Source organism: Gracilinanus agilis, chromosome 6 (assembly GCF_016433145.1).
Source record: "Gracilinanus agilis isolate LMUSP501 chromosome 6, AgileGrace, whole genome shotgun sequence".
Taxonomy (NCBI): Eukaryota; Metazoa; Chordata; class Mammalia; order Didelphimorphia; family Didelphidae; genus Gracilinanus; species Gracilinanus agilis.
The window spans coordinates 75787320-75812726 of NC_058135.1; the positions used below are offsets into that span (position 1 = coordinate 75787320).

At 37.4% G+C, this 25407-nt stretch overlaps 1 protein-coding gene across 1 annotated transcript in view; it reads left to right on the forward strand.

The window, feature by feature from the left end:
• Nucleotides 1–821: 821 nt before the first annotated feature.
• ARSJ (arylsulfatase family member J) overlaps nt 822–25407 on the forward strand; it is a 132274-nt gene continuing 107688 nt past the window's right edge. Inside the window, exon 1 of the mRNA XM_044680029.1 lies at nt 822–1243. Within this exon, the coding sequence (XP_044535964.1) occupies nt 822–1243 (422 nt within the window). The remainder of the gene's footprint in view (nt 1244–25407) is intronic.

Here is a 25407-nt window from a genome sequence, read left to right on the forward strand (position 1 = left end):
GGCTGCAGCCCAGTTCGGGGAGGGTCCCTGGGCACCTCACGGTCCTGGGCACGTTGGGGCAGAGCCACTTTTTCCCCTACTCAGGTCTACCTCCTCAGCTGAAGGGACTCTTTCCAAACTTCTTTTAGAAACTTGGGGTGGAAGGAAGAGAGCAGTAGGAAGTAGTTTTCTCCACACCCCCTCACCCCACTTTTAGTTTACTTCCCCCTGGTGAGTGTCCAGGAGATCGGGAAAAGGCAGAAAGAGGGAGGAGAACCAGAAAGCTGTGGAGAAAGTGATCTGGCAGCCTGAGGTCCTCTTGGAACCCCAGAGCGTCAGTTACAAAAGCGGCATACTCTTCCCAGTTTGGGATGTGGGGCAGAAGCTAAGGAAAACTCTCCTCTGATCGCTATACTCTCAAAGAGAGGGGAGGGGAGGTGTTATTGCCAATGCCCCATTGCTGCTGAAGGATGTTGGGACCTTGGCATCTAAAAAGTCCCAGTTCTGCCTTGACTTTGTCTCCCTTCTCCATGAAGCTTTTTTGAGGGAGGTGTGTGAGTCTTTTGTTGTTATTGTTCTCACTTTGAGGGAGGATGTTGGGAGGAAAATAAGTAGAAGAGAAAATAGCCTTCTCCTACCTTGGCCCCCACTTTCATTCTGTCCATGCAGCACTTCGGGAAGATCTAGGCAAAGTCGTTGAAGTTGCTGTCAAATAGGATGAAGCCCCGCTTTTCTGCAGAGTCCACCCTGTAACCACCTGAATGACCTGTCTGCATATTTTTGCCCAAGGTGGCGTGGAGGGCACCGCTTGAGCTCAGCAAACTAGACTCAGGAAGGGGTGCATGGCCCCCAGGGGTTGCCCCGGGCCGCAGCCGCCTCTGCAGCCACAGCCCCTGCCACCGCCAGCATCTGGGATCTGGCAGGGGAAAATGTTAGCCATGGGGGCGCTGACAGGCTTCTCTGTGCTCAGCCTCCTCACCTATGGCTACCTGTCCTGGGGCTATGGCCTGGAGGAGGAAGAGGAAGGGACCTCAGCCAGAACCCCCCAAGCTAGAGAGGGGCCCGAGTCCAGCTCATCTGCTAGCTCTCAGCCTCATATCGTGTTCATCCTAGCTGATGACCAGGGATTCCGAGATGTGGGATACCACGGATCAGAAATCAAGACGCCCACTCTGGACAAACTCGCTGCCCAGGGGGTTAAACTGGAAAACTACTACGTCCAGCCTATTTGCACACCGTCCAGAAGTCAGTTTATCACTGGAAAGTAAGTTGTACTGCTTTTGTTTATTTTTCGCGCTCTGAGCAGCTTAAACAAGGAGAAGTTGGGACCTCCAAAAGGAGCAATGAAAACGGGGCAGTGATGCAAGCAATGATGGGTAAAGAGCCGGTGTAGTTGTGTGTAATTAAAGGGGCCCCAAGGATTGTCTTGAACAGTTACTTCCCTTATTTCCTCTCTCTTCCTTTATCACTCTTCCCTAAATAATGATCTTTACAATATAGATGGAAGTTATTGCTTATCCCCTTGGCCACATGCCAGAGAACTCTAAAAGGTACCTCTTAAGCCTTCAGAAGTCCGCCTTAATTACTGAGGGTACTTAAGCTCTGCTTCCATTGTCATTATGGATCTTGATGGATTTCCCCACTTCCAGTTAGGGAGAACTAACCTGAAAAACATTCAGTTCTCTCTGCCCTGAACCTAGCTCAGAATGGATAGATCCCCAAAGTGCTACAAAAACAGGATTCATTCTCAATGTGCCTGCCTCAATAGAAGCTGCCTAGTGGGAAGGTCTTATTTCCAAGACCAACTGTCAAAATTCATGCATATGCAGTTAGTGGTACATTTTTCAGAAGAGACAAAGTTTGGTCTCCGATTTTCAGTTGTTCCTCAACTGTCTGGCATTGGTGTGACTTACCTCAAAGCATTAAGCTTTAGCTTGTCTGGGTGCTAAAGTTAAGCCTTAGAAATGTTGATGTCATTCTCCTAAATAGTAAAGTCTGCTTTTCAAGCACTTTCTAAATCACTGCTCACTGGCCATGTAAATATTGCATTGTAAAGGACCAATTTAGAGTGCTGTTTCTCCATTGCTGCAGTAGAAATGCAATTGGTCAAAAAAGATTTGGATGCCACAATTGGAGCAATGAAATCGAACGAAACTGGAAGACTTAGAAAGAAGCCCTGAATAAGTAATTAATCCATTTTGAGAATTGCAGAATAAAATCCTCCCTTGGTTGAAGCCTCTCTATTTGCCTTGTGATTCAGTTGCAGTGAACCTTTGCTTCATAGTGAAATTGTTTTTGGATTTGGATCCTATGAGAGTAGCCAGTATTCACTGGAAAAATAAAGCCTATTTTGTAGGAATCTATGTCCTGCAGTCTTTCTGCTTACAACATGATTTCCACTGCTTTGCAAACTGTCAGAAACTTACCATTTCTGCCAGAAAAAAAAATGATGCTCATCTTTAGCCTCTTTTGAGAGAGAGAGTGTGGAAATTTTACTTGCACTTTGTGGTTATTTTAAAAGTTAACACATCATGTGAAAAAAAGAACAAATAGTTGGCTGGGAAACAAGAAGTCCATCTACTGGACCAGCAGAAAAATTTGGCAACTCAGTTCCTAACCTCTTCCTTCTCACTAACCTTTCATTCTTGTGTTTTTTTTTTTTTTTTTTTTTTTTTTGTTCTTGGATCATAAACTACCTGAATGGCAATTGTGACTTCTTGAGGTATTTGAAGAAGTTCAGATCTCTCCAGACAGTCAGTCAGCAGTGCTTAGTAAAATAGTGCTTTAAAAGGAAGATATTTTTCAAAAGAAAAAAAAAAAGAAAGCATGTAGTCAAGGTTCTTCCAGAAGGGATAGAGTATAGAGGGAAGAATGCTGAATTTGAGATCAGAGGTCTTGGGCTCAAATCCCAGCTTTGCTAATTACTAATGGTCTGACTTTGAATAAGTCACTTAAGTCCTATGCCTTACTTTGTAAATGAGGAATTTGGACTGGATGACCTCCTAGGTCCTCACCCAGGCCTAAATCAATGGTCAGTAAGGAAATAAAAGAAATATGCATATATATATACAGACAATGCAAATTCTTGTTCTAAAATTAGAAAAGAAATATACATATATACACATATAATATAAATTGTCAAAATAAAAATGTATAGACATATATATATATAATATCATGTTTTATATTTAAAATTCAGATATAAAACTAGAGACTTTTTACCTATATACATTAGACTTTGAACTCCTTGACAGCATGAACTATTCTTTGCCTTTATGACACATAGTAGGTGCTTAATGAATCCTAATTGGTTGGTTGATTGATTATATCATAGGTCTAAGATGATCAATCCAGACCTGTTAAAGAATTTCAATGGGGCAGCTGGGTAGCTCAGTGGATTGAGAGCCAGACTTAGAGACAGGAGGTCCTAAGGTCAAATCTGACCTCAGACACTTCCCAGCTGTGTGACCCTGGGCAAGTCACTTGACCCCCATTACCTAGCCCTTGCCACTCTTCTGCCTTGGAGCCAATACACAGTATTGATTCCAAGATGGAAGGTAAGGGTTTAAAAAAAAAAAAAAAGAATCTTAAGAGGTCATCTAGTCTACCCTCCCTTATTAAAGATGAAGTAACCAGGAACCAGAGAGTATAATTGACTTTCCAAAGTTTACATAGTCAGTAATTAAGAGTGTGGAAGTATAAGAAAAATTTAAACTGAAATAATTAATTAATCATTTTTACAGTCCTTTTGGTTATACACCATCAAAAGATGGTTACATAACTATTTTATACAGCTGAAATATTCAGTTCTACATGATGTGCCTGTATAATGTGCTGAGAAAAGATACCTCAGCACTGGTCACCCACAGCTGGATTTTACTTTCCTGTAGTCTTCAACAGAGTTGAAGGGTTTTTTTTGTTTTTTTTTTTAAACTTACATTTTTCTTTTAAGGCAATTTTCTGGAAGGCATAAAAGTTTCCTTTACATGAATAAGGAATAAAGAAAGGAAGTGGTTTGGGGAACCTAGTTCTGGACAACATATTACTAAAGGGGAGCCAGACAAATATTGTCATTTGTCCTTTCCATGAGAATGAGTGGCAGGAGTGGTTTATGCTTCCTGGCTCCTATAAAAAGGAAATAAGGGGGCAATGAAAGTCTAACCGTTAAATCCAAATTATGCCGATGATAAGTTAGGTAGGTAAAGGGACAGAAGATCCAAATGCCTTTGAGTCCTACAAAGGAGCAGTGTGTGTAAATTATTCAAGTTTAAGTTCAGTCTGCCCCTATATTTAATTTGGGGTTATCAAAAGCTTCTTTGTTGTTGGATGATCTTAGAGCCTCCACATCCAGCACATAGAAAAGCCTTTCTGAATACTACCAGGTTTTAAAAAATAGAAGCCGCTCTCCTCTGTTGCAAAAAATCTGTAACTGATTCCAGATTTCTATAACAATTCAGAACTTTTCTGCCTGCCAGTACGGGTGAGTGACTATGGGAGTGAGTCAGTTAGCCTGTCAACAAGTATTATTCATTGTGAGCAGTGCACTGCACTGAAGGGATTGGAGATGTTCAAGAAAGAGAAGATAGGGTCCCTGTCCTAGAGGAGCTACTAATCTGTTTGTGAGATGGAAGGTGTATTGAAAAAGTAGTGGTGTTGCAGGAGCCTTTCCTTCCTGTTACTTCCTCCTGAATTTTGTTATGGCTATTGTTGTTCTTGTTGGTATTGGTGGTGGTGGTGGTCCTTTGTTTTTGAAGAGAATCAATGATATCATGAGGGTGATGCCTTGACTAGAGTTTGAGTTGGACATAAGTGAAGCAGAGTTGCACAAAAATCATCAGCTTCCCTCTTTCTTCCAGTCATCCAAATCCGGGGACAAGACAAAAGTCAGGACCGCTGAGGAATGTCAGGGATTATGTTGTTGTTTTTTTAAAAGAAACAATCTTTGAATGATATTCTCACTTTGGTATTAATCTTCAATATTTCTTAGTAAAGAAGTGAAGAAATAATTTTAATGAAGAATTCCATTTTCTTTAGTGGAATGAAAATATTAAATATGCAATATTTATGTAAATAAAAATCTTTTATCCTAAGGTGGTATGTAACCTTTGCCTTTAGTAGATGCTAAATGAAAGTCCATTGTTTTAGAAAGTTTGTTGAATTATCAACTAGGAGAGTTAAAGAATCTGTATTGAATTTTCAACCTTGCTAGTAATTTTAAAATTTATTTTAAAATCTTTACCTTCCATCTTAGAATCAATATTGAGTATAGATTCCAAATGTAGGAGAGAGAGAAGAGCTAAGCAATGGGTTTAATGGAGTTAAGAGACTTATCCAGGGTCACACGGCTAGGAAGTATCTAAGGCTAAATTTCAACCTAGAACTTCTCATCTCTAAGCTTGACTCTCAGCCCACTAAGCCATCTAGCTGCCCCCTTAATAATGATTTAAAAAAAATACATCTTACTGATGTCTTTTATCTTTACCACATAGTTAACTCCTAGCCTTTCCAGATCAAAAAGAAATTCTTGTGACAAAGAGGAAGAAACCAAAAAGCCCTAGCATTTTTTAAATGACTACTATATTCTGGGCAGGCACTGTCCTAAGCATTTTACAAATTAATTTCATTCAGTGGAAGCAAAATAATTTTATAGAAAGAAAACTAATTGAGCTAAACTATCAGATATAAGGTATCTCTTTGATAATGCATAAAATGTTCTTCCCTTTCTGACATATGCAAAAAGGTATGTTTTGTTAGTTGAAAAATAGGATATGATATTTCTATTTAATTTTATTTTATTTTTATAAGTTTGGAGAGGTCCCCAGTTGACTCATTTAACTTTCAAGCAACTTAAAGACTTTAATATGCCAGAGGAGTTGCTTATCTTTATCAAGGAAGAATATTTCCATGCTCAAAACTTCCAATAACAATAAAATCCTAAGGACAACCCATCTTCCCAAAATAAAAAAGGTTAAAGGAGCTCATAATAATGTGTATTTGAAACAGTTTAATTGACTTGGTTTCTACCAGATGTACCTTGCTGCACTATTTTTGTTTCGAGGGAAAAAATCATGAAATGTAATTAATTCCTGAAGTTGCAAATCAAGGAGCTAAAAGAAGATACTGGTGGCCCAACAAAGAAGGTACAATCCACAATATTACATATTGTAGCTCAAGAGCATCAGGCATGGATGAAATCATTCTAAAAAATTAGATTATTCAATTGTATTTCTACTGCTACTACTGAAAGGCAGGGGAAAAGAGGCCCTAAATTGTGTACTACATCATTCATGTGATCTGGAAGATCTAATTAGAAGAAAATTTGACTATTATTTAATGCCTGTATATGATGTCTTCCCACTTACCTGTATTTTTACCATAATACCTATATCCAAAGGTCTAGAAAAATATTCTCGATGCAACAGATTACCACTAAATAATGCATTAAAAAACTAACATAATTTACATATTTAAATCATAAAAGTTAAGTAAATTAATGCTATAAATCTGTGGACCCCTTGATGTAATTTCTTTAAAAAGCTAGAATGGCTAGAAGTTTGAAGGTCTCAAAGTATATTGGAAAGAATGGCCTTATATTTACCTTCAAAGGTTCCCAGGCTCAGCTCAAAAGGAACAATTAGATCATCAATAATGCTTGGGAAACTACTACCTATTCCTAATTGATCAGGGATATTTTCACATCCTTTGAATTATGATCAAATAACCACTGGCAGACAGTTAGGATCAAAGCTCTTGGTTTGAAATAAATCTTCTTTAAAAGGATACCCTTTGAAGTGTTTCTTCACTCAGGTAATTCTGTCCAGTTTCCTGAATAGGTGTTCTGCAAGGTGGGTGTTTATCCAGGTGCTAGAGGCTGAGAAGTTCCCTTGTTTCTTACAAACAATATTTCTCAAAAGATCAAAGCTGGCTGGTTGGAAGGTAAGCTCTTAGACCTCAGATTGAAAGAATATTTTGAATTAAATTGAATTCATACTTTTCATTTGGAAGGTTCAGATGATATTCTGGATCCAATTTTGGTTTAATACAGAATTAATTTAATTTGATATAGTTTTAGTCTACAGGCATGTTTTGGTATAATTCTGGTTGAAATGCATATTTTCTATATTATAAAGATTCTATTAGGCTTTACTTCAAAAATCATTAAAAAAAAACTTCCATTCCACCCTCACCCCTCATGTATCCTAGTAGCAAATTTCCTAAAATGTAAACTTGGCATAATTTTAAGATTGATAGGGGGCAGCTGGGTAGCTCAGTGGATTGAAAGTCAGGCCTAGAGACAGGAGGTCCTAGGTTCAAATGCAGCCTCGGCCACTTCCCAGCTGTGTGACCCTGGGCAAGTCACTTGACCCCCATTGCCCACCCTTACCACTCTTCCACCTATGAGACAATACACCGAAAGTTAAGGGTTTAAAAAAAAAGAATAAAAAAAAAAGGTTGATATATTTTATCAAACAAAATATGTCACATTGGTTGTGTTTCAAACCAGAATGAAAGAAGTGAGGACGAATGACTTTGAAGAATTTTTTGTGATCACAGTTTTACATATTTGGCAAAATCCTATTAAACACAAATAGAAGAGAGGTGGGAACAAGAAATGGGGCCATTAGTTAATTAGTGATAATAGTGGGACCAAGATACAGATGAGTAGTTATGTCTAATGGCAAAACTATCAGAAGTAAATCTACACTTTTCTGTTTTGTATATTATCTGTACTGATAATATTATTGTCTAAAGCTAGCTTTATACAGTCATGGCAGGATCAACCCCACTAGGAGTTTTAGTCAGAAAAATTAATTCACTGAGACCTTATAAAGAATGACACATGAGTAGGTGACTAGTTGAGTCACTTCCATTGAAAATGACTGGGAGCCCTTCTTTTTGGTGATCTCATCTCCTGTGACCTCTTTGCACAAAACTCCAGATCTACATATCCCTATAGCTCTTCTGAACTCTAGGTGTGCATTCACCAAATACTTATTGCATATCTTTCTCTCTAGTAGTTCCATCAACATCTCATCAACAATTAAAATGGAGCTCACTAACTTCACCTATTAAACCCATCCCACATCTGAACTTTCTGGTTTCTGCAAAAATCACTTTCATAAGTTTTTAATCTCAAAGTCATCCTTGATTTCCCTCTTTCCCACTATCCAATCAGTCATGATGTCTCTCAGGTTGTTATCTAGTCATGTCCTACTTTTCATGACCCCATTTGGGGTTTTCTTGATAGATATATGGAATGGTTTGCTATTTTATTCTCCAACTCATCTTACAGATAAAGAAACTGAGGCAAACAGGGTTAAGCAACTTTCCCAGGTTCACACAGCTAGTAAGTGTCTGAGGTCAGATTTGAACTCAGGGAGATGAATCTTCCTGTCTCCAAACCCAGTGTTCTATGCATTATGGCATCACCTCACTATCTTCTTATAGTGTCCCCCTGTCTCCATGACCTCAGCATCTCATAGGTAAACTTTTGCCTTATCTTTATAGAACTAGGTCTATATTACTTTAGCAAATACTGTTTCCATTAAAATAACCCACCTTCCTTTCCAGCTCCTTTCTGCATCTTCTCCATCAGACTGTATCAGGCTTCCTGACACCATTGTTTTTTGTACTGTCCTTTTTGCATCTATACTTTAAAAGCTGGCCTAGTTGGTGAGAGAACTCTCTTTCCAGACACATCAGCATTTTCTGATAACTTTTCATTTGTTCAGCCAAAATATTTGTAACGGTATTACTGGGATGTATTTTATCAATGCTGCCAAGAATGTTTAATTCATCATCCAATTTAAAATTTCAAGAGTAAAGATCATAAGCTAGTTTTCTTGAAGCTTCTTAAAATCTGCTTTCTAAGGTCTTAGGTACAATCAGACTCATTCTCCTCCTTCTTGGTTATGAACAAACTCTGAGAACTCCTTGGATACTTTCTTCCAAATATCCCAGTGCTTTCACCTCAATCAAACAGTACTCTCTTATAGGTCAGAATCAGTAAAAAATAATAATGTCTGTTGACAAACTTTCAGAGAGAGATAAAATATAAACCAAAAAAGGAAAGAATTGGTTAGCTGATTTGGTTTTTCTTTTTGTTGTTTTTTTTTTGACAGTGATACTTTCCACTAGATATATGGATGATACAAGTGTCTCATTATTTCATGTATTTTCCTCTCTTGCTTTGAGTGACCCCATTTGCAGGATCAGAACAGAAATGAATAAGTAATTTCTCCCTTTCTTTCATTGTTCAGATTAAATGACTCTCATCAAATGACTCTGAGTCTGTCTCTTCATCTGTAAAATGGGAGTGTTGGGCTAGATGATCTCTATATTTCTTTATTAATAAAGAATCTCTCAGTTTGTTGCTAGGATTCAGTAGTTTAGAGTATTTTTTCTCTCTTTCTCCCCTTTATACCTTCCACTCACCTTTCATCTTCTGGAATCCTTCATCCAAAAATACTGAATTTAAGAAAATGTTTTAGAGTAGAGGGTAATAATTCTGGAGGCAAGTGGAGGAGAAGAAAAAAATAAATGAAAGTTTTAACAAAATGCTTATTTACTGTGACCGCAGGCCTGGCATATAAAGAGGAGGTTCTAAGATTTATAGTAACATACTTTACTAGTTTTGCTTTCCTTATTTATATTCTCTTAGTGGCAACAATTTTTTTAATAACAAAAACATTTTGTTTATCAACTCTGTATCACATATGAAAACTTCTGATTTACTTTCCATTTAGTTTGATTTCAATGGAATGAAATGTATTGAAACAAGTATAGCAAACAAACAGTGAGGGGGGTATTGGTAACTATGAGGTTATTTCACTTGGCCCCAATCAGGCTGTTCCTGAGCACTGTCTGGAGAAAGGACTGTAATGCCATTAGAGAGGCCTCATTTGGACAGGGCCATCTGCAAGGCTTAGAAGAGTGTTCAGGGCTATCCAGATGCAAGTGGAAAGTCAGATGAGGTCAATTACCACAGTCAGGCCAGAGCCAGAGACCTGTCCAAGGTCTGGAAATATAGGATGGCTGAGAAGTGTAGAGTCCAAGTATAAAATAGAAAGACTTGGTCTAAAGTCAAGTATGATAAAAGGAACTCTAGAGTATCTGAAGGGAGTTTGTGTGTATAGCTATGGTGTATGGGCATACTCCCTTTTGAGGCTTACTTTTTGTCCATATAAGTTTCAGGTAGAGACATAGTCTGCCCTTGTTGACATTTTGCAAATGGGACAGAAGTAAGACTTTGAGGAAGCATACACACACACACACACACACACACACACACACACACACACACACACATATTAGTCAATCCCTTGATTTTTGTTCAGCTATAAAATTAGGGTGGCCTGAACTGCCAAGAACAATGGAAGAGAAAATGAACAATAAATTCCACCCTCAGGGGTACGAATGGAAATCTGTATATTTTAGTCTTCTCCACATGTCCTGTATTTCAGAGACAGTGATTTTCTTCCTGTTTTTCAAGCATAATATTCCATCTCCCTACTGTGGCTATATTCCATGCCTAGAATGTTCTCCCTCCTCATATCCACCTTCTAACTTCTCTAGTTTTCTTCAAGATTCAGCTCAAATATTGTCTTTCCCAGCCCTCCATCTCCTCTATCTCTCTCTCTCCCTCATTCCCATTTTGCATGGTTTGTATGTCCCTTCCATTTTATGTTTCAAACAAAGGCAAGATGATTACTTGTCAGAATTATAAAAATCTAACTTTCATATTTCTGGTCTTGCACAACTCTGGCGAGGCACTCAAATCCAGGTCTTTCCTATGGTTTATCTGACTCTATGAAAAGTGACAAGAATATTGCATTAGGTTCTGTAACATCCATGATCTTACATGGGGTCAAGGCTGCCTCACAGAATTCCACAGGGCCGGACAGCCTTGACCCCCACTTAAAATCATGGGTGTTACAATTTTGAGATGCCTGAATTCTATTTTTGACTCTACAACCAATTAGCTCTGTAGTCCTGCGAACTTACTGGGAATAGGGAATCTTACTCCCAATATGAGTTGGACTAGGTGTCCTCAGAGGTTCTTTTCCAATTCAAACAATTCATGTTTATAAACATGAATGGGCTTGTTATTGTGGTTTGATTGTTTTTATTTTTTACTTGAAAGCATGGATTGATACTATATACAAGTTTATTATTGTTTTTCCCCCTAAGGCCAGTAATTTTAATTTATAAATGGAAGATATGTTATTGACCATGTTTTAATTAACCAATTGAAAAAATAAAATAGTGAAATTTTAGAGCCTAGGAAAAATGCTCTCTCTCTGTGTGTCACTGTCTGTCTGTCTGTCTGTCTTTCCCTCTCTCTTTTTCTCTCTTCTTCTGCCTCTCCCTCTCTCCCTCTCCCTCCAACCTTTCTTCTTCCTCCCCATCCCCTCTCTCTCATACCTGGGTAGCCTTTCATCAATATATAATGACAATATTTTATTTTTACTCACTTTGGCAAAATATAACTAGGATTTTACCTGAAACAACTAGGTTTATTATGGAGAAGAAGAAATACACAAACAACTTCCCAGCACAATACAAAACTAGAAATAGGCTTTAAACCTTAACTGGAAATATTTAGGTTGAGAATAAGGTGAATAATAATATAGATAATAATAGCTCCAGCTGTTAATTGTGCAATTTTCAGCCATGCCAGTAAGCATCTTAGTCCAAAAGCATTTGAAAGGATGTTTTATCCTTAGCTCCCTAAAAAATGAATTAGTTAAACACCAATTACCATCATTCTAGGTATAATCAAATTAATCTACTAGGTTTTACATGTTATGGGGATTTTATCCAGCTGGACAACTGATTAATTGCAAGAAGCTCCTACATATGGTTTGAGGAAATTAGATGCAAGATGGGATTGAAAGGCATCAATTGTATCTCAGATTTTTAAGACTCTTTTTCCCCCAGGAGTATTTCCACACAGAATATCATTCAGTGCTTTTCATGTTAATGTAGCAAATGCTTGTAGAATATCTGAATGAATGAATCTTGCATTCATATTGCCCAAGTCACCATGAAGCAGATTTTGTGAAGTAGGAATGGATTTTTCCTACAATTTACAAGAGAGGAAAATGAGGCATAGAATTTAACTGATTTGCCCACATAGATGATGTATGACCAATGATGTAACTAGAAATAAAACCTTACTTCCAGGGTCAGGTGCTGTTTTTATGATAGACATCACACAACTACAGCAAAGATCATAGTCCACTTAAGAAGGTTAGAGAGTCTATTGGCTGTTTAAGGAAAAGATAAATTTGTAGCAATCTTAGAAGAAGAGTAGGTCCTCAATTGAAGGTGGAGGGTAGAGTGATCATAATAATAATAATACTTAAGGCTACTAGGTGGTAGAGTGGATAGAGCCCAGAGTTAAGAAGATTCATTTTCCTGAGTTCAAATGTGACCTAAGATACTTACTAGCTGTGTGACCCAATGAAAGTCACTTAACCACATTTGTCTCAGTTTCCTCATCTGTAAAATGAACTGCAGAAGGAAATGACATACCACTTCCCAATATTTTTGCCAAGAAAACTCCAAATGGGGTCACAAAAAAATCAGATATGACTGAACAACAACGATAATGATACCTAACCTTTCCCTAGAATTTTAAGATTTTTTAAAGTACTTTGGGATATCTCATAACAATCTAGGAGGTAGGTGCTATCATTATCACCATTTTACAGGTGATGAAACTAAAAGTGAGAGGTTAAATGACTTGTGCATTGTCACATATCTAGTAAGTGTTTGAGGCAGAATTTAAATTCAGATCTTCTTGCCTCTAAATCCAGCACTACCTACTACACTACTAAGATGCCTCTAAACTAGCTGGTTCCAACAACCATTTTATCTATAATTTCACTTCAATTTATAGTTACTCCTACACTAGCAGCATAACAGAACAAAACCTCTGAAATAACAAAAATGGAAAATAGAAGTTGCTAGGATAACTCAGCCTTGTTCAAACACAGCACATCATAAAATAAAACCAATAAGATTCTCAAAAAAAATTCCTCAACATTCAATTTTACCAGATTGAACATTTAAAAAAAACTAATATCATTGTCAAAATATACGGTCATCATGACATAGCCAACTTCCCTTTTTTTTACACAACCTGTACTCCATTGATTTATAAGTCCTGGAATTGTTATATTGTTGTTGGCAATTTTTCTTAGCTATTTATAGACTTCATTCCTTTTCTTTTTTCCTTCCCTCCCCTCTTTTTGGTTGAATTGCAGCATGATATGCATGGGGACATTTTTTTTATTAGAATAGTCATTTGATTCATGCCTTTGGTAATCTAGACTCAAAGACTTCAAAACAATGAGTAGGTCTATTTGGTTTGGCATTTCTGGCAGCACCAGTGTTCCATTCAAAGGGTGGAGCTAAGGATATCACACTGACATCCTATATCTGTGCCACTCTCCTTCTGGCTCAAGAATTCTATAAAACTACAACCATGAACACAAAAAGAAAAGACAGCTAAAGTCCAGTACCCATATCTCCTATATAGTTCAGGTACTATCTCTCTGTAAATCCTTATATTAAAAACAAACTATCCCGATGTTGCTATGATATTTCATCTTAATTTCATCTTTTGAACCATTTGTAAGAAATATTTCCACCTAAGGCTTGATACTGGAAAAGTTTAAATATTAAGACATTTACTAGCTGCATGCTCTTGAGGCAAGTCACTTAACCTGTTTGCCTCAGTTTCCTCATCTGTAAAATTTAGATAATATTAGCACCTGCCTCCCAGCGTTATCATGAGGATTCATTGAAATAAAATAGGTAAAGCACATTCTGATACTTAAAATGTTTCCAGGATTAGAAAAACTTCTTTCTTCATTTCCTTAAAAAAATACTCCAAACTCTCCATTTCTCTCTTAATTTTCTCTCTTCTCTGATTGGAGCCTAAAAATGCCCCGAGTCTAAAAGAGTTGCCAGAAGTTACCCTGGGTTGTCTTAAGAAATAAAGAGAGGAAGCAATGAGAAACCAAAAAATGCAACATTTTAATAGTCTTCCTATTGTCTCCATACTTATACATTTTTGTGTCACAGGAATTTTGTCAGTCAAATACATAATAAATATACACTTTTTTGATCAGGCATTCCTTCTCACACTCTGCATTTCAAACAATCTCATCTCCTTGCTATTCCCTTACCAATAATTCTATCTCTCATCTCCTTGCATTTCTAGATTGTCCCATGTGCTCTTCCTCCTCAACTCCACCTTATAGAATCCCTCATTCCTTTAAACCTTAGTTCATTAGCTATAAGTCTATCATGATCCTTCTCCATTTTCCATTCACTAATGCTTTCATTCTGGAAATTATTGGTCTATATTGTACATTTAACCATCTACATTGTTTTTTCTACCATACTGTAACTCCTCGAGGGCAGTATCAGCTTTGTCTTGAAACTTTGATGCCCCAGGCCTGGAACAGAGTAGACAGTTCATAAATGAATGCCGAATTAAATTAGGTAGCTAACACTGTTTCAAGGGAATTAGGAGTAAATTCCTGGTGCATTTTCATTCACAGTGAAATATTCATTTTTTTAATTCAAAATTTTAGAAAACCAAATAAAACAAGTTATTCCATATACAAAGAGAAGATATCACATAAATAAAGTCACAAATATCTTAAATACTCAGCTTACTCATATGTACATAATGAATCCTGTCCACGAGTGTCCCAGTTCTTCCTCACTTTCCTCCTATTGCAGAAAATATTGTCCAGAAGATGAACATGTACGTGTAAGTTAAGTCTTTTATGTCTCATCTTTCAATTTATTTTCTGGGGATAACATTCAGTTTATTCTACCAACATTAATTCTGTTGCTGTGTAACATGTTCTCCTGGTTCCACTCTTTTCACTGCTCATTGTCTCATGTAGTTCTTTCCCAAGTTTTTTTTTTTAAATCAGTATGCTCATCATTTCTTATGGTACAGTAGTATTCCATCACAGTCATATACCACAATTTTTAAGCCATTCCCCAATTGACAGGAATCCCATCAATTTCCAGTTCTTTTCCCTCTTTCCCTGATCTCCTTGTGATGAGATATTCTTTGATGGATGGTTTAATCCTAGGAAAAGTTTCCCCCATTTGCAGCTCCTCTGTGGCCATGAGCACTTTCACTCAAATCAATGAATAGGCACACAATGTGAATTCAAGAATTTTAAGGTGACTTTCCAGGTAATGTCTAGGGTGGGATGTATGCCAGAAGGTCAATGTGGTCATCTTAGCAGAAGAAGTGGCACCACCACCATCAGAATGAAGTATTTCAGTTTCTCTAGATACATTCTCTATTTTAAATATGACAATAAACTCTTGCAGATTTCTAATGGATATTTTATTTAACTTAATTCTTTCGTTACTAGAATCAGAGTTCTAGTACCAGAATCTGGTTCTTAAAACCATAAGAGACCTGAAATATAATTGAACATAGTCATCTGACTTCACAAGGAGGGAAATTAATGAAGATCAGGAAAGTTAAATAGCATACTCAAATTCATTACTATCTCAGGGATCAAAGTCTTAGAATTTAGGGATGGGGATAGATGTAGAGAACATCCAGTTCAATCGCTCATTTTCTAGATGAGTAAACTGTGACTAAGTGATTCGTTCAAGGTTACACAGCTAGCAAATAACGGAGCAAAAGTTATCCAAGTCCTTTGACTCCAATTCCTATGCTCTTGAAGCTGTAACAACTCTTTCTGAAACAGTATAGGGGAAACAACTCCCATTGGCCTGATTTCCCCATCTCCCTTGAAAACTTTAAATATTTACTTGGTGTCTCAAATGACCTTCAGGTCAGAAAACACTACTATTGTCTGTATCTCAATGTAACTAGCAGAAAAATTCTGACTGACTCTTCAGTTGATTAATTTAGTTATAAGTAACCAGCTTGAACACAGGTTGGAATGTCAGGCAATGTTTCCAGAAGGAGGTAGCAGAAGAACTAAACTTTGCAGGAAGCTAAGGATTCTATGAGACTAAGGAAAGGAAGAAATTCATTCCAGGCCTGTGAGATAACTTAGGGAATTACATAGAAGCAGGAGATGGAAGACTGAATTTGGGGAACAGCTAGGTAACAGTAATAGTTTGACTGGAATATAAGAGTACATGAAAGGAAGCAATACAAAATTAATCTGAATTGGTAGATGGGAACCAGATTGTGGAGAGCCAGAAGTGCCAAGTTAAAGACATTTTATTTTACCTTAGAGAAAAACAATGGGTAGGTTTTTATTAATTTGTTTTTAAGCAGGTGAATGATATGATCATATTTGTACCTTAGGAAAGTTATTTGGACACAGATGATGAGTTGAAGCGAGTGGAACCTGGAAGCAGGGAGTTCAATAAAAACCTTTGTGAGAGACTTGGAGGTACAATCAATAGGACTTAATACTGATGAGGAAGAATAAAGAATTGATAAGTATGAGAAGGCGAATCTGGTGAGTGGGAGAATAGAATTTCTCAAAAGAAAGGAATGTTTTTCATTTCTCATTTTGCTTACTTGATTCTCCTTGTAAGTTAAGTTTTGCAAGGATTTGCAAGAAGCCATGCCCGTGAGCAGAGTTTCCAGTTGGACACTTGTAATCTTGGGAGACGATTGGTCTAATGCCCCAGGATGGCATCAGAAATCTCCCAAGATTCCAAGTGTCCAACTGGAAACCTTGCCCACAGGCATGGCTTCTTGCAAATCCTTGCAAAATTTAACTTACATCCTTTTCCATTCAGCAATGGTCTGGTGTTCCTCTTCCTCTGTCTTCTTACCTTTTCAATGGAATGAAAGCTCCTAAAGAAGAGAGATTTTGTTTTTTGGTGTCTTTTTTTGCTTACCTTTATATCTCTAGTTCCTACCATTGTGTCCTCCCTTCATAAATGCATAATAAATACTTGTTAATCAAAGATTCAGGGATTTGGAATGTTTTATTATTACTTACAAAAAATAAGGGCAACATAAATGGCCTCAAATTCAGAATGACCTGAGGTTAAGTCCTACCTCTGATACATATTGACTGTGTGACCTTGGGGAAATTTTTTTAATTTCTCTAAGCTCTAAACAGCTCTCAAAGATACCCGCCTTCATTGGTCGAGAGAATTCCCTTACTTTGACAATCCCTTTGTCTATGGAAACATCCCCTGACAAAACAAACAAATAAAAAAACAAAAAAACAAAACCACCAATTTAAGCTGGTCTTCAATTCATTAATGCATTCTTTAATGTTTTCACAGTTAAAATGGAAAAAAAACAAAACCTTGCAAAATTCGAATTGGTATTGGCTTATTTTGAGTACTTCCTCCTCTTTCTTTTACTTGTGCATCCCTATTTCTATCCCTCCCTGAATCTAGCAAATAAGATCATTGCTTTTTTGATTCCCTTCAAGAAGATTAGCCTAAGATCTAGGTCTGGTAATGAAACTAAAGTTGGCTTTCTCATATTATTTTAAAGCTACTCATTAAAATTCAGAACATCTTTCACAGTCCTTGACCCAGGTAACCTTCCCACTAGCTTAGATTCAGATGTTCCAACCAAGTAGAAACTTCTGTCTACTATTCCCAATTATGGCTATTAATTGGGTTGCATCTTCAGTATACTCTGCACATTGTTGAGAAAATACTCATATTAACTCATGTTAACAAATACTCATATTTCTAAGAAACCCCATCTATGAAAAATGAATGAATAAAAATCCTTTATTAAATACTTTTTTGCTTATACCCAGTATAGAGCTAAAGTGCTGTTCATACCATGAAAATAGCAAGTCAGTTCCTACTCTCAAGGAGTTTACATTCTCTTGGTCAACAGATATATATTCAGCTTCAGGGAAAATGGAAATCCTCTGAAGTCTTAAGTTTGTGTTATTAGGGCAGATAACAAGGTCTAGAGGTCCCCAGTGTACATCAGCAGGTGAGATGGTAATGCCTCTGGTCCCTGGAAGGTAGGGCAGTAGGTCATGTGTTAAATCACAGTAGCCTCATTGAACATTGTTTTCCCTATTATAAACAAATACAATTTGAATCGTAATCTCTTTTAAGTACAAAATGCAGGAGTGGAGAAGAAAGTCACCACTCAGAAATATTTGCTCTCAGTTCAAGATATCAAATGTCCTGACAGTTTGCAGCAGGGTTTGGTCTGAGAGTGGAACCTGAAGATTTTTTGGAACTAAGTAGTTCTGTGAAAAATGGTGGCTGAGGCAAGAGGCAATGGAGCAGGGGCAGAGGTAGGGAGAACTGTCAGTTTGGGATGCAATGAAACTTACTTATATCTAGATGACTCTACTGGAAAACATGAACATCCAACACCTTTCTGCCTTCCTACCCAAATGCCATCTTCCTGAAAAGGGCAGCATATCTCTGTAGAGAAAACTAAATATCCTCCTGTTTTCTGTACTGGAAGTAGATGAGGTTGTAAGAGGACTATGGGGTGAATTATTTGCCTGGATGGAAAAGGGCATAATGAAAATGGCAATAGAATTAAATGGAGTGCTAGGCAAATGAATAAAGGAGATGAAAAAAGTCAGTGATGAAGGAGCTGTATGAAGACAGGCAAATTAATATATTGTTGATTGAGCTTTGAATTGATCTGACTATTCTCAAAAACAATTGGAATTTGGCTTAAAAAGAGACTAGAATATCTTTTACCCTTTGACTACTGATGAACCCCAATGCTACTCATCTGTGCTAAGGATATTAGACAGAAAGATGGATCCCATATAGATCTTTGTATTCAAAATAGTATTTTTGTGGCAGCAAGGAAATGAAAATACAGTAGATGCTTGTCCATTGGGGAATGGACAACTGATTATAGAACATGGAAGAAACAGAGTTTCTACTCTACTGTAGGAAATAATGAATAAAAGTTCAGAAACATGGGAAGAGAGTTTTGAACTGATACAACCTGTATTAAGGAGAACCAAGAAATCAATGCACACAATTATCATACCAAGATTGGTTTGAAAGGATAGTAGAGGAAAACATCTTCCTTTTATCATTGCAGAGATGGGAGATTATGTGTGTGGAATATTGCAATAACTAGCAGACATGAGTTTGCTGAACTATTTTTCATTCCAAGATGTTTTTGTTTGTCACATGGGATGCTTTGCTGGGAGTGGGGAGGAAAATGTGAAAAGAAATATGATATAACAAACAAAATGAATAAAAACATAATAAAAAATTAAATAACATAATGGTGTGGATTGGGAGTTTCTGTGACCCTAGGAGAGAGGTACTTTAAACATAATACTCTCGGCAAAAAGGTAAGGAGAGACCTAGAAGGATCAGTCTGCTTCAACGTCCTCTTGTTGATTGCAGCCTGCTCTCTTAGGTTGAATTCTTCTAGTTCTTCTTTCACTAATTATTTAGCCCAGTGATGGGCAAACTTTTTAAAGATGGGGCCAAAGGAAAGGAAATGCTTATCTGTCAGTCTGTTTCTAAGGCAACTCTTTTGAAGTTTCATTGTATTGTATCCTACTCGTTGTATTCGTCAGATTAGGAATAATGTTGCTCAGCTGGATAGAACATTTTAGTGGCCCCCGGGTCACAGTTTGCCCATCACTGACCCAAATTTTATAATAAGATATTGTAAACACCCCATTAAAGAAAAAAAATAATCAGACTTCTTTAGTAGGAAGAGAAGACCAAAAAATTTTACATGCATTTTTCAGATTGCAGGGGCACTATATGGAAAGGGAATGTATGTATATATTCCACACTATATATATATATATATATATATATATATATATATATATATACATTTCCCCCTTTAACTAATAGATCCCAATACTCGGCATCTTTGCTAAGGATATTAGAGACAGAAATATGTGTCTTTTATAAGCCAAAGTATTTATAATAGTCTTAATATTATATTTAATAATTTATATACTATATAATAACTTAATGGCAATAAATAATTATAATTATAAATAATTTTAAATTTCAGTATTTTCTATTTCATAATAATAATTTGGGCAGCAAAGAACTGGAACTAGAGTAGATGCATATCTATTGGGGAATGGGAAACTATAGGACACCGACATAACAGAGTTTCACTCTGTTGTAGGAGATAAAGAATAAAACTTCAAAGACATGGGAAGAGAAATTTGAACTGATATGGACTGCATTAAACAAAATCAGGAAAGCAGTGCACATAATAATCGTTCCAAACTTGGTCCTGGAGAATAGTAAAGGAAATCTGTCTTCTTTTCCTCATTATAGCAACGGGGGAGGTGGGGTTATTGAATTGTTTGGTCAGGGTAAGACAATGAGTTTTATTTGTCTATATTAACTTTAAGAAGTCTAGAACATCCATTTTGGAGCATTTTAATAAGCAGTTGGTGATTGGGACAGAGGCTAAGGGGAGCCTGTGTGCCACTCTCATCCTTTATGAATGGCTTCCATCACTGAGCCCTGAGGTGGTCTTTTTTTTTGAGATATTGTTATCCAAAGAATTTACTCCCTTTAGGAAATTCATATTCCACTGTTAAATTCAGAAACTCTCCAGTTCTTAGGAGCTATTGATCTGTGCTCAGACAACCAAAAGCTGGAGGTCCAGGAAGGTCAATGAGCCTAATTTGGGCAAGTATAGATTACTTAAATGCTTATTCTGTAAGGTGCCACTTTTCTTCTCCCAGGGTGGGAAGGAAATAAGAGGAGGAAAACTGCTGAAAATGAAAGCACAGGAGGACTGCTTGCTCTGATAAATTATGAGTTATCTTTCTGACTACAGTCCATTCCTCCTTATTTTCTTTTCCCAGTCATATTGGAGTCAGCCCAAATCACTGAGGACCAATCAGAGGAGTTCTGTGTGTCCCCTTAATAAGGAAATTAGATGATAAGTTTTTTATTAGCACCTATTATGTGCTAGGTACTGTGCTAAGCACTTGAAATGTGGGAATTGGCCTTAGACAAAAATCTATGTTTTGTAGTCTAATTACATGATTGAGGGGAAGGGGAGAGTTTCAGGAAATTCATTAAGGGCTGTTTGTAAGCTAAAAAAATTCTTCCATTTATTTTGGCTCAATGTGAAGGCAGGAGAAAATTGATAACTTTAAGTGATATCCTACATAGTCTCAGCCTTCAAATGAACCCTTGCAAATGTTTTAGGAGCAATTCATATTCAAGTACAAGTTAACTAGACAACCTTTGAGACTCCCAACTTAAGATTTTGTGATTCTGATATTTAATGGAGGCCCTTGGGAAATGACTTTTTTTCTGAATTCTTCCCCCTGTATCTCCAAGGCTCTATCCATGCTGCCTTCATTGGAGTCAGAAAGACTAGGGTCTAAGTTCTGCCCCCAGCTCTGATATTTCTCAGTGCCCCCAGATAACCTTCTAGAACTCTATTGGAGAATCTATGGCATATGTGCCAAGGGGGCTGCTCCCTTCCCCCTCTCCACACAGACTTGAGGACATTTCTCCCATCATCTGCCCCTCTGCTTTCCTCCCTTCCCTGTCTGTGGTAAAGTAGGGGGCTCACATGCGGTGTAAGGGTTGCAATTTGCGCACTTGGTCTCTAAAAGATTTGCCATCACTGCCCTAGAACAATAAGTTGCCCACTCAGCAGAAGGACTAGCCACATCTGTAATTTATGACAACAATGAAATCAGTTCCAAAATAAACAAGAAAAGTTCAATGCACTTAACTCTGAGGAAGATTTCTTAAGGCTTCAGAAGTATTCAGTATCCTTCTCTGTTAACAATAGCTGCAAATTGGACAATTGCTTTTATTTCAAGAAACTAATCATTTTTAAACGCTTCCACATTATAGTCATCTTCTTTTTTCTCTCTCTCTAAAAAAGGAACTCACTAAAAAAGTTTATGAGAAAGCTTGTGGAGATCAGATCCTTGCTGGCCCTGGCTGTTGTGTTCAGTGCCAGAATGTTAACAGCTGTGGAGACATTAAGGACAGCTTCATTGAGTTGCAGGTTTGTTTGAATGCATCCACCTTAGTTACCACTCTTAGTACTGAACATGTGGTCCAACATCTGTGGACTATAACATGCTCAATCAAGCCTTTTTTTTTCTTTTTTTCCTTTCTAGGCTTTCTAAACGATGAGACAGTACCCCATCTTGGCCAACTCAAATTTACATGTTCAATTTCATTTTTCTTCCTTTATTCAAAGGATGCTGATTCTTAAGAACCTTCCCATTTTCAAGCCTTTATAGTTGCCTGATGAGTTGTTCCCTTTTTCTCAGGCTTCCTTTCCCTCCTCATGAAACTTTTTTCGGGCTGACTTCTTGTCACATAACCCTGCCTGCCAGTTCTCAAGGTCTTAATGTCTTGGTGCCGTCTTGTTTCCAATGCATGAGCATCATTTCTCCCGGCCAGCATCCACAGAAAGCACACTGAAACTTTCTTCCTCCCATGACTCAGTGTCTGACTGAGAGGACCTTGCCAGCTCACAGCTGTTTGCCTCTAGTAGGCAGAATGGCTGATTTGGTGGCTGGCACTGAAGCCCAGTTTCACCGAGTTGGAGTGTAATTTTCCACAATATTACCGACTTCTTGTTGCTGAACGTTTGAGGTCTTGTTGAATTAGAGGTAAATCTATAAGATTACCAATCTGTTTTCTTGCCTCATTCATTCAGCGAACCTTTGTTAAACTGGCTTGGACACCATTTTAGATCAACAGCTGTTTTGTAGTATTTTAGTCTCTGGGACACTTAGCATCTAAGTGACTTGTCCTAGATCATTCAGTCAGAACGTGAGAGAAGCAGGACTTGAATCCAGGTCAGAAAGTAAGAGCCACAGAGAGACCTTTGACAAGAAGTCATATCTAATCCAACAATCCACTCATTTCACAGATGAAGAAACTGGAACTTGGAGAGAAGATTAAACTCCTTTAAACTTTTAACCTTTTAAGAAAACTTTAAAAAAAAACCTCACCTTCTCTCTAGAATTATTACTAAGACAAAAGAGAAGTAAGGGACAGGCAAATGGAGTTGAGTGACTTGCTCAGGGTCACACAGCTAGGAAGTCCCTGAGTCAGATTTGAACCCAGGACCTCCTGTCTCTAGGTCTGGTTCTCTATCCTCTATGCCACCTTGCTGCTCCAGAATACAAAAGTTGTTTTGTTTTGTTTTTTAAGCACAGCCTCTCCCTTCAAGGATCTTATAGAGTTGTACTTAGAGACACAGTATGGTAGTGTGGTTATAATGGGCAGAAACAGCCTCTGAGGCAAATAGAGGAAATTTAGTACAATGGAAAGAATGCTTGTCAGAGTGTCAGTGCACATCACTGGAGATACAGTAAAAGAGAGTGCTGGGCTTGGACTCAAGAAGACCTGAATTCAAATCTGATCTCAAACATTTTCTGACTATACAACCTTGGCAGCTCACTACCTCTGCCATCTTTAGTTTCCTTGACTATAAAAGGATGATAAAAGTACCTATCTAGAAGGATTGTTGTGAGAATCAAAGTAAAACAAGCGCTTAGCACAATGTCTGGCGCATATAGTATCTGTTCAGTTGTTTCAGTCATGTTCAACTCTTCATGATCCCATTTGGGGTTTTCTTGGCAGACATACTGGAGTGGTTTCCCATTTCCTTCCCCAGCTCGTTTTTCAGATGAGGAAACTGAGGCAAACAGGGATCAGTGACTTACCTAGAGTCATACAGCTATAAGTGTCCAAAGCCAGATTTAAACTCAGGTCTGACTGACTCCATGACCAGTGCCCTATCCACTGCACCTCACTACCCAGGCAGCTCTAATAAGCTATAATTACTAGCTATTATTACAATAATACTAGCTATTATTACAAGTTGAGATACACAAATTCAAACTGCACCTCAGACACCCTATTTGTACTACTTTTGTTAAGTTGTTTAACCTTTCCAGGATCCAGTTTCTTCATCTGTGAAATGAGCTGATTGTTGGATTAGATAACTTCTTATTGAAGGTCTCTTTGAAGCTCTAACTTTCTGACCTGGATTCAAGTCCTGCTTCTCTCACATTCTGACTGAATGACCTAGTAGGACAAGTTACTTAGATGCTAAGTGTCCCAGAGACAGACCACATACTGTAAAATATCTGCTGATCTAAACAGATTAGAGGGGGTTTCCTCATTGGAAATTTCCTATATGAATCTTCTTTCCCCTTGCCTTCTGAAAAAAACACAGTGTGCTATATTGAATTAATAGTCGATCAGGATTACTTCAGAACCTACCAACTATCCTGGGCCAGATACTGAAGGGATCTAATATTTGCCTGCAAAGGGCAGTGGATTAGGAGGTGTTGGAAGGAAGGCGTATGTACTTATGAATTCATTATGATGCAATTTGGGATATCACGAGTGAACAAAAAAGAATATGATGAGATCAGATGGGAAGGAAATCACTTCAAACTTGGGGTATCAGAGGAGTTGGATTTAATTTAATGAACATCTAATAGTGAAGAGAATGGAAATAATCATTGATGAAGGCGATGGACATTCTGGGCAAAAGACAAAGCAAAGGTTGCACAAAGGCCTAGACATAGGAAATCTTCAGATGGGCTCAGCGTGAATATAATAATGTAGAAGTCATGAAGAAGGTAGGGTGAAACTGGGAGCCAGGCTCCCACCCACAATGGGTTTCCACTATTCCATAAAGTCACAGACATCCAACAAGAACGCATCAGATATTAAAGATTTCCAAGCAAAAAAACAAATCTCAAAGATTTTTTAAAATCTATTTTCATATGGAAATTTATAGATCATTGCCTTTTTTGCCAGTTTCTCTGGAAATTATTGTAATAGCTTATAAGCTGATGAAACTAAGCTAATATACATGAGTATATCATAATGCTATGTGCAGGATAATTCATATTAAACACTACTTAGGAATTTTTATGTCATGCTTTCTCTCCCTCACAGTTTCTGCACATTGAGCCATTCATGATGTCACCTAAATATTTCATATTATCCCAAAATAAGAATTAATCCTGGGTATTACCACTAGGATATTGAAAATCATTCATCAGCTTTGGGGGAAAACTCTTTGGCTCTCAACTGGGCTATTTTGCTTTACACTGAAATATCATTCTTCTGAAACAAGGTATTAGTTGATAACAAGCAACTAATTAAATGAAGAAATGTCTAGGTTAGAGGATAGCATAATATCCCAGCAATTAAAATTCATCTCATCCCTTGTTTGATTATTTAGTAAATTCTTTAATCATTAATAATGCTGTGATAAGAATTTTTTCATTAACTTGGGGGGGTTGTAGTTCATAATTAGTAAACTCTACATTTTCTGTACTGTGGCAACATTCTTTGCAAACTTTATGTGTGTCTGTATGTAGATAGACAGAGAGATAGATATATAGATGGATAGATAGGAGAGAAAGAGAGAGAGAGAGAGAGAGAGAGAGAAAGAGAGAGAGAGAGAGAGAGAGAGAGAGAGAGAGA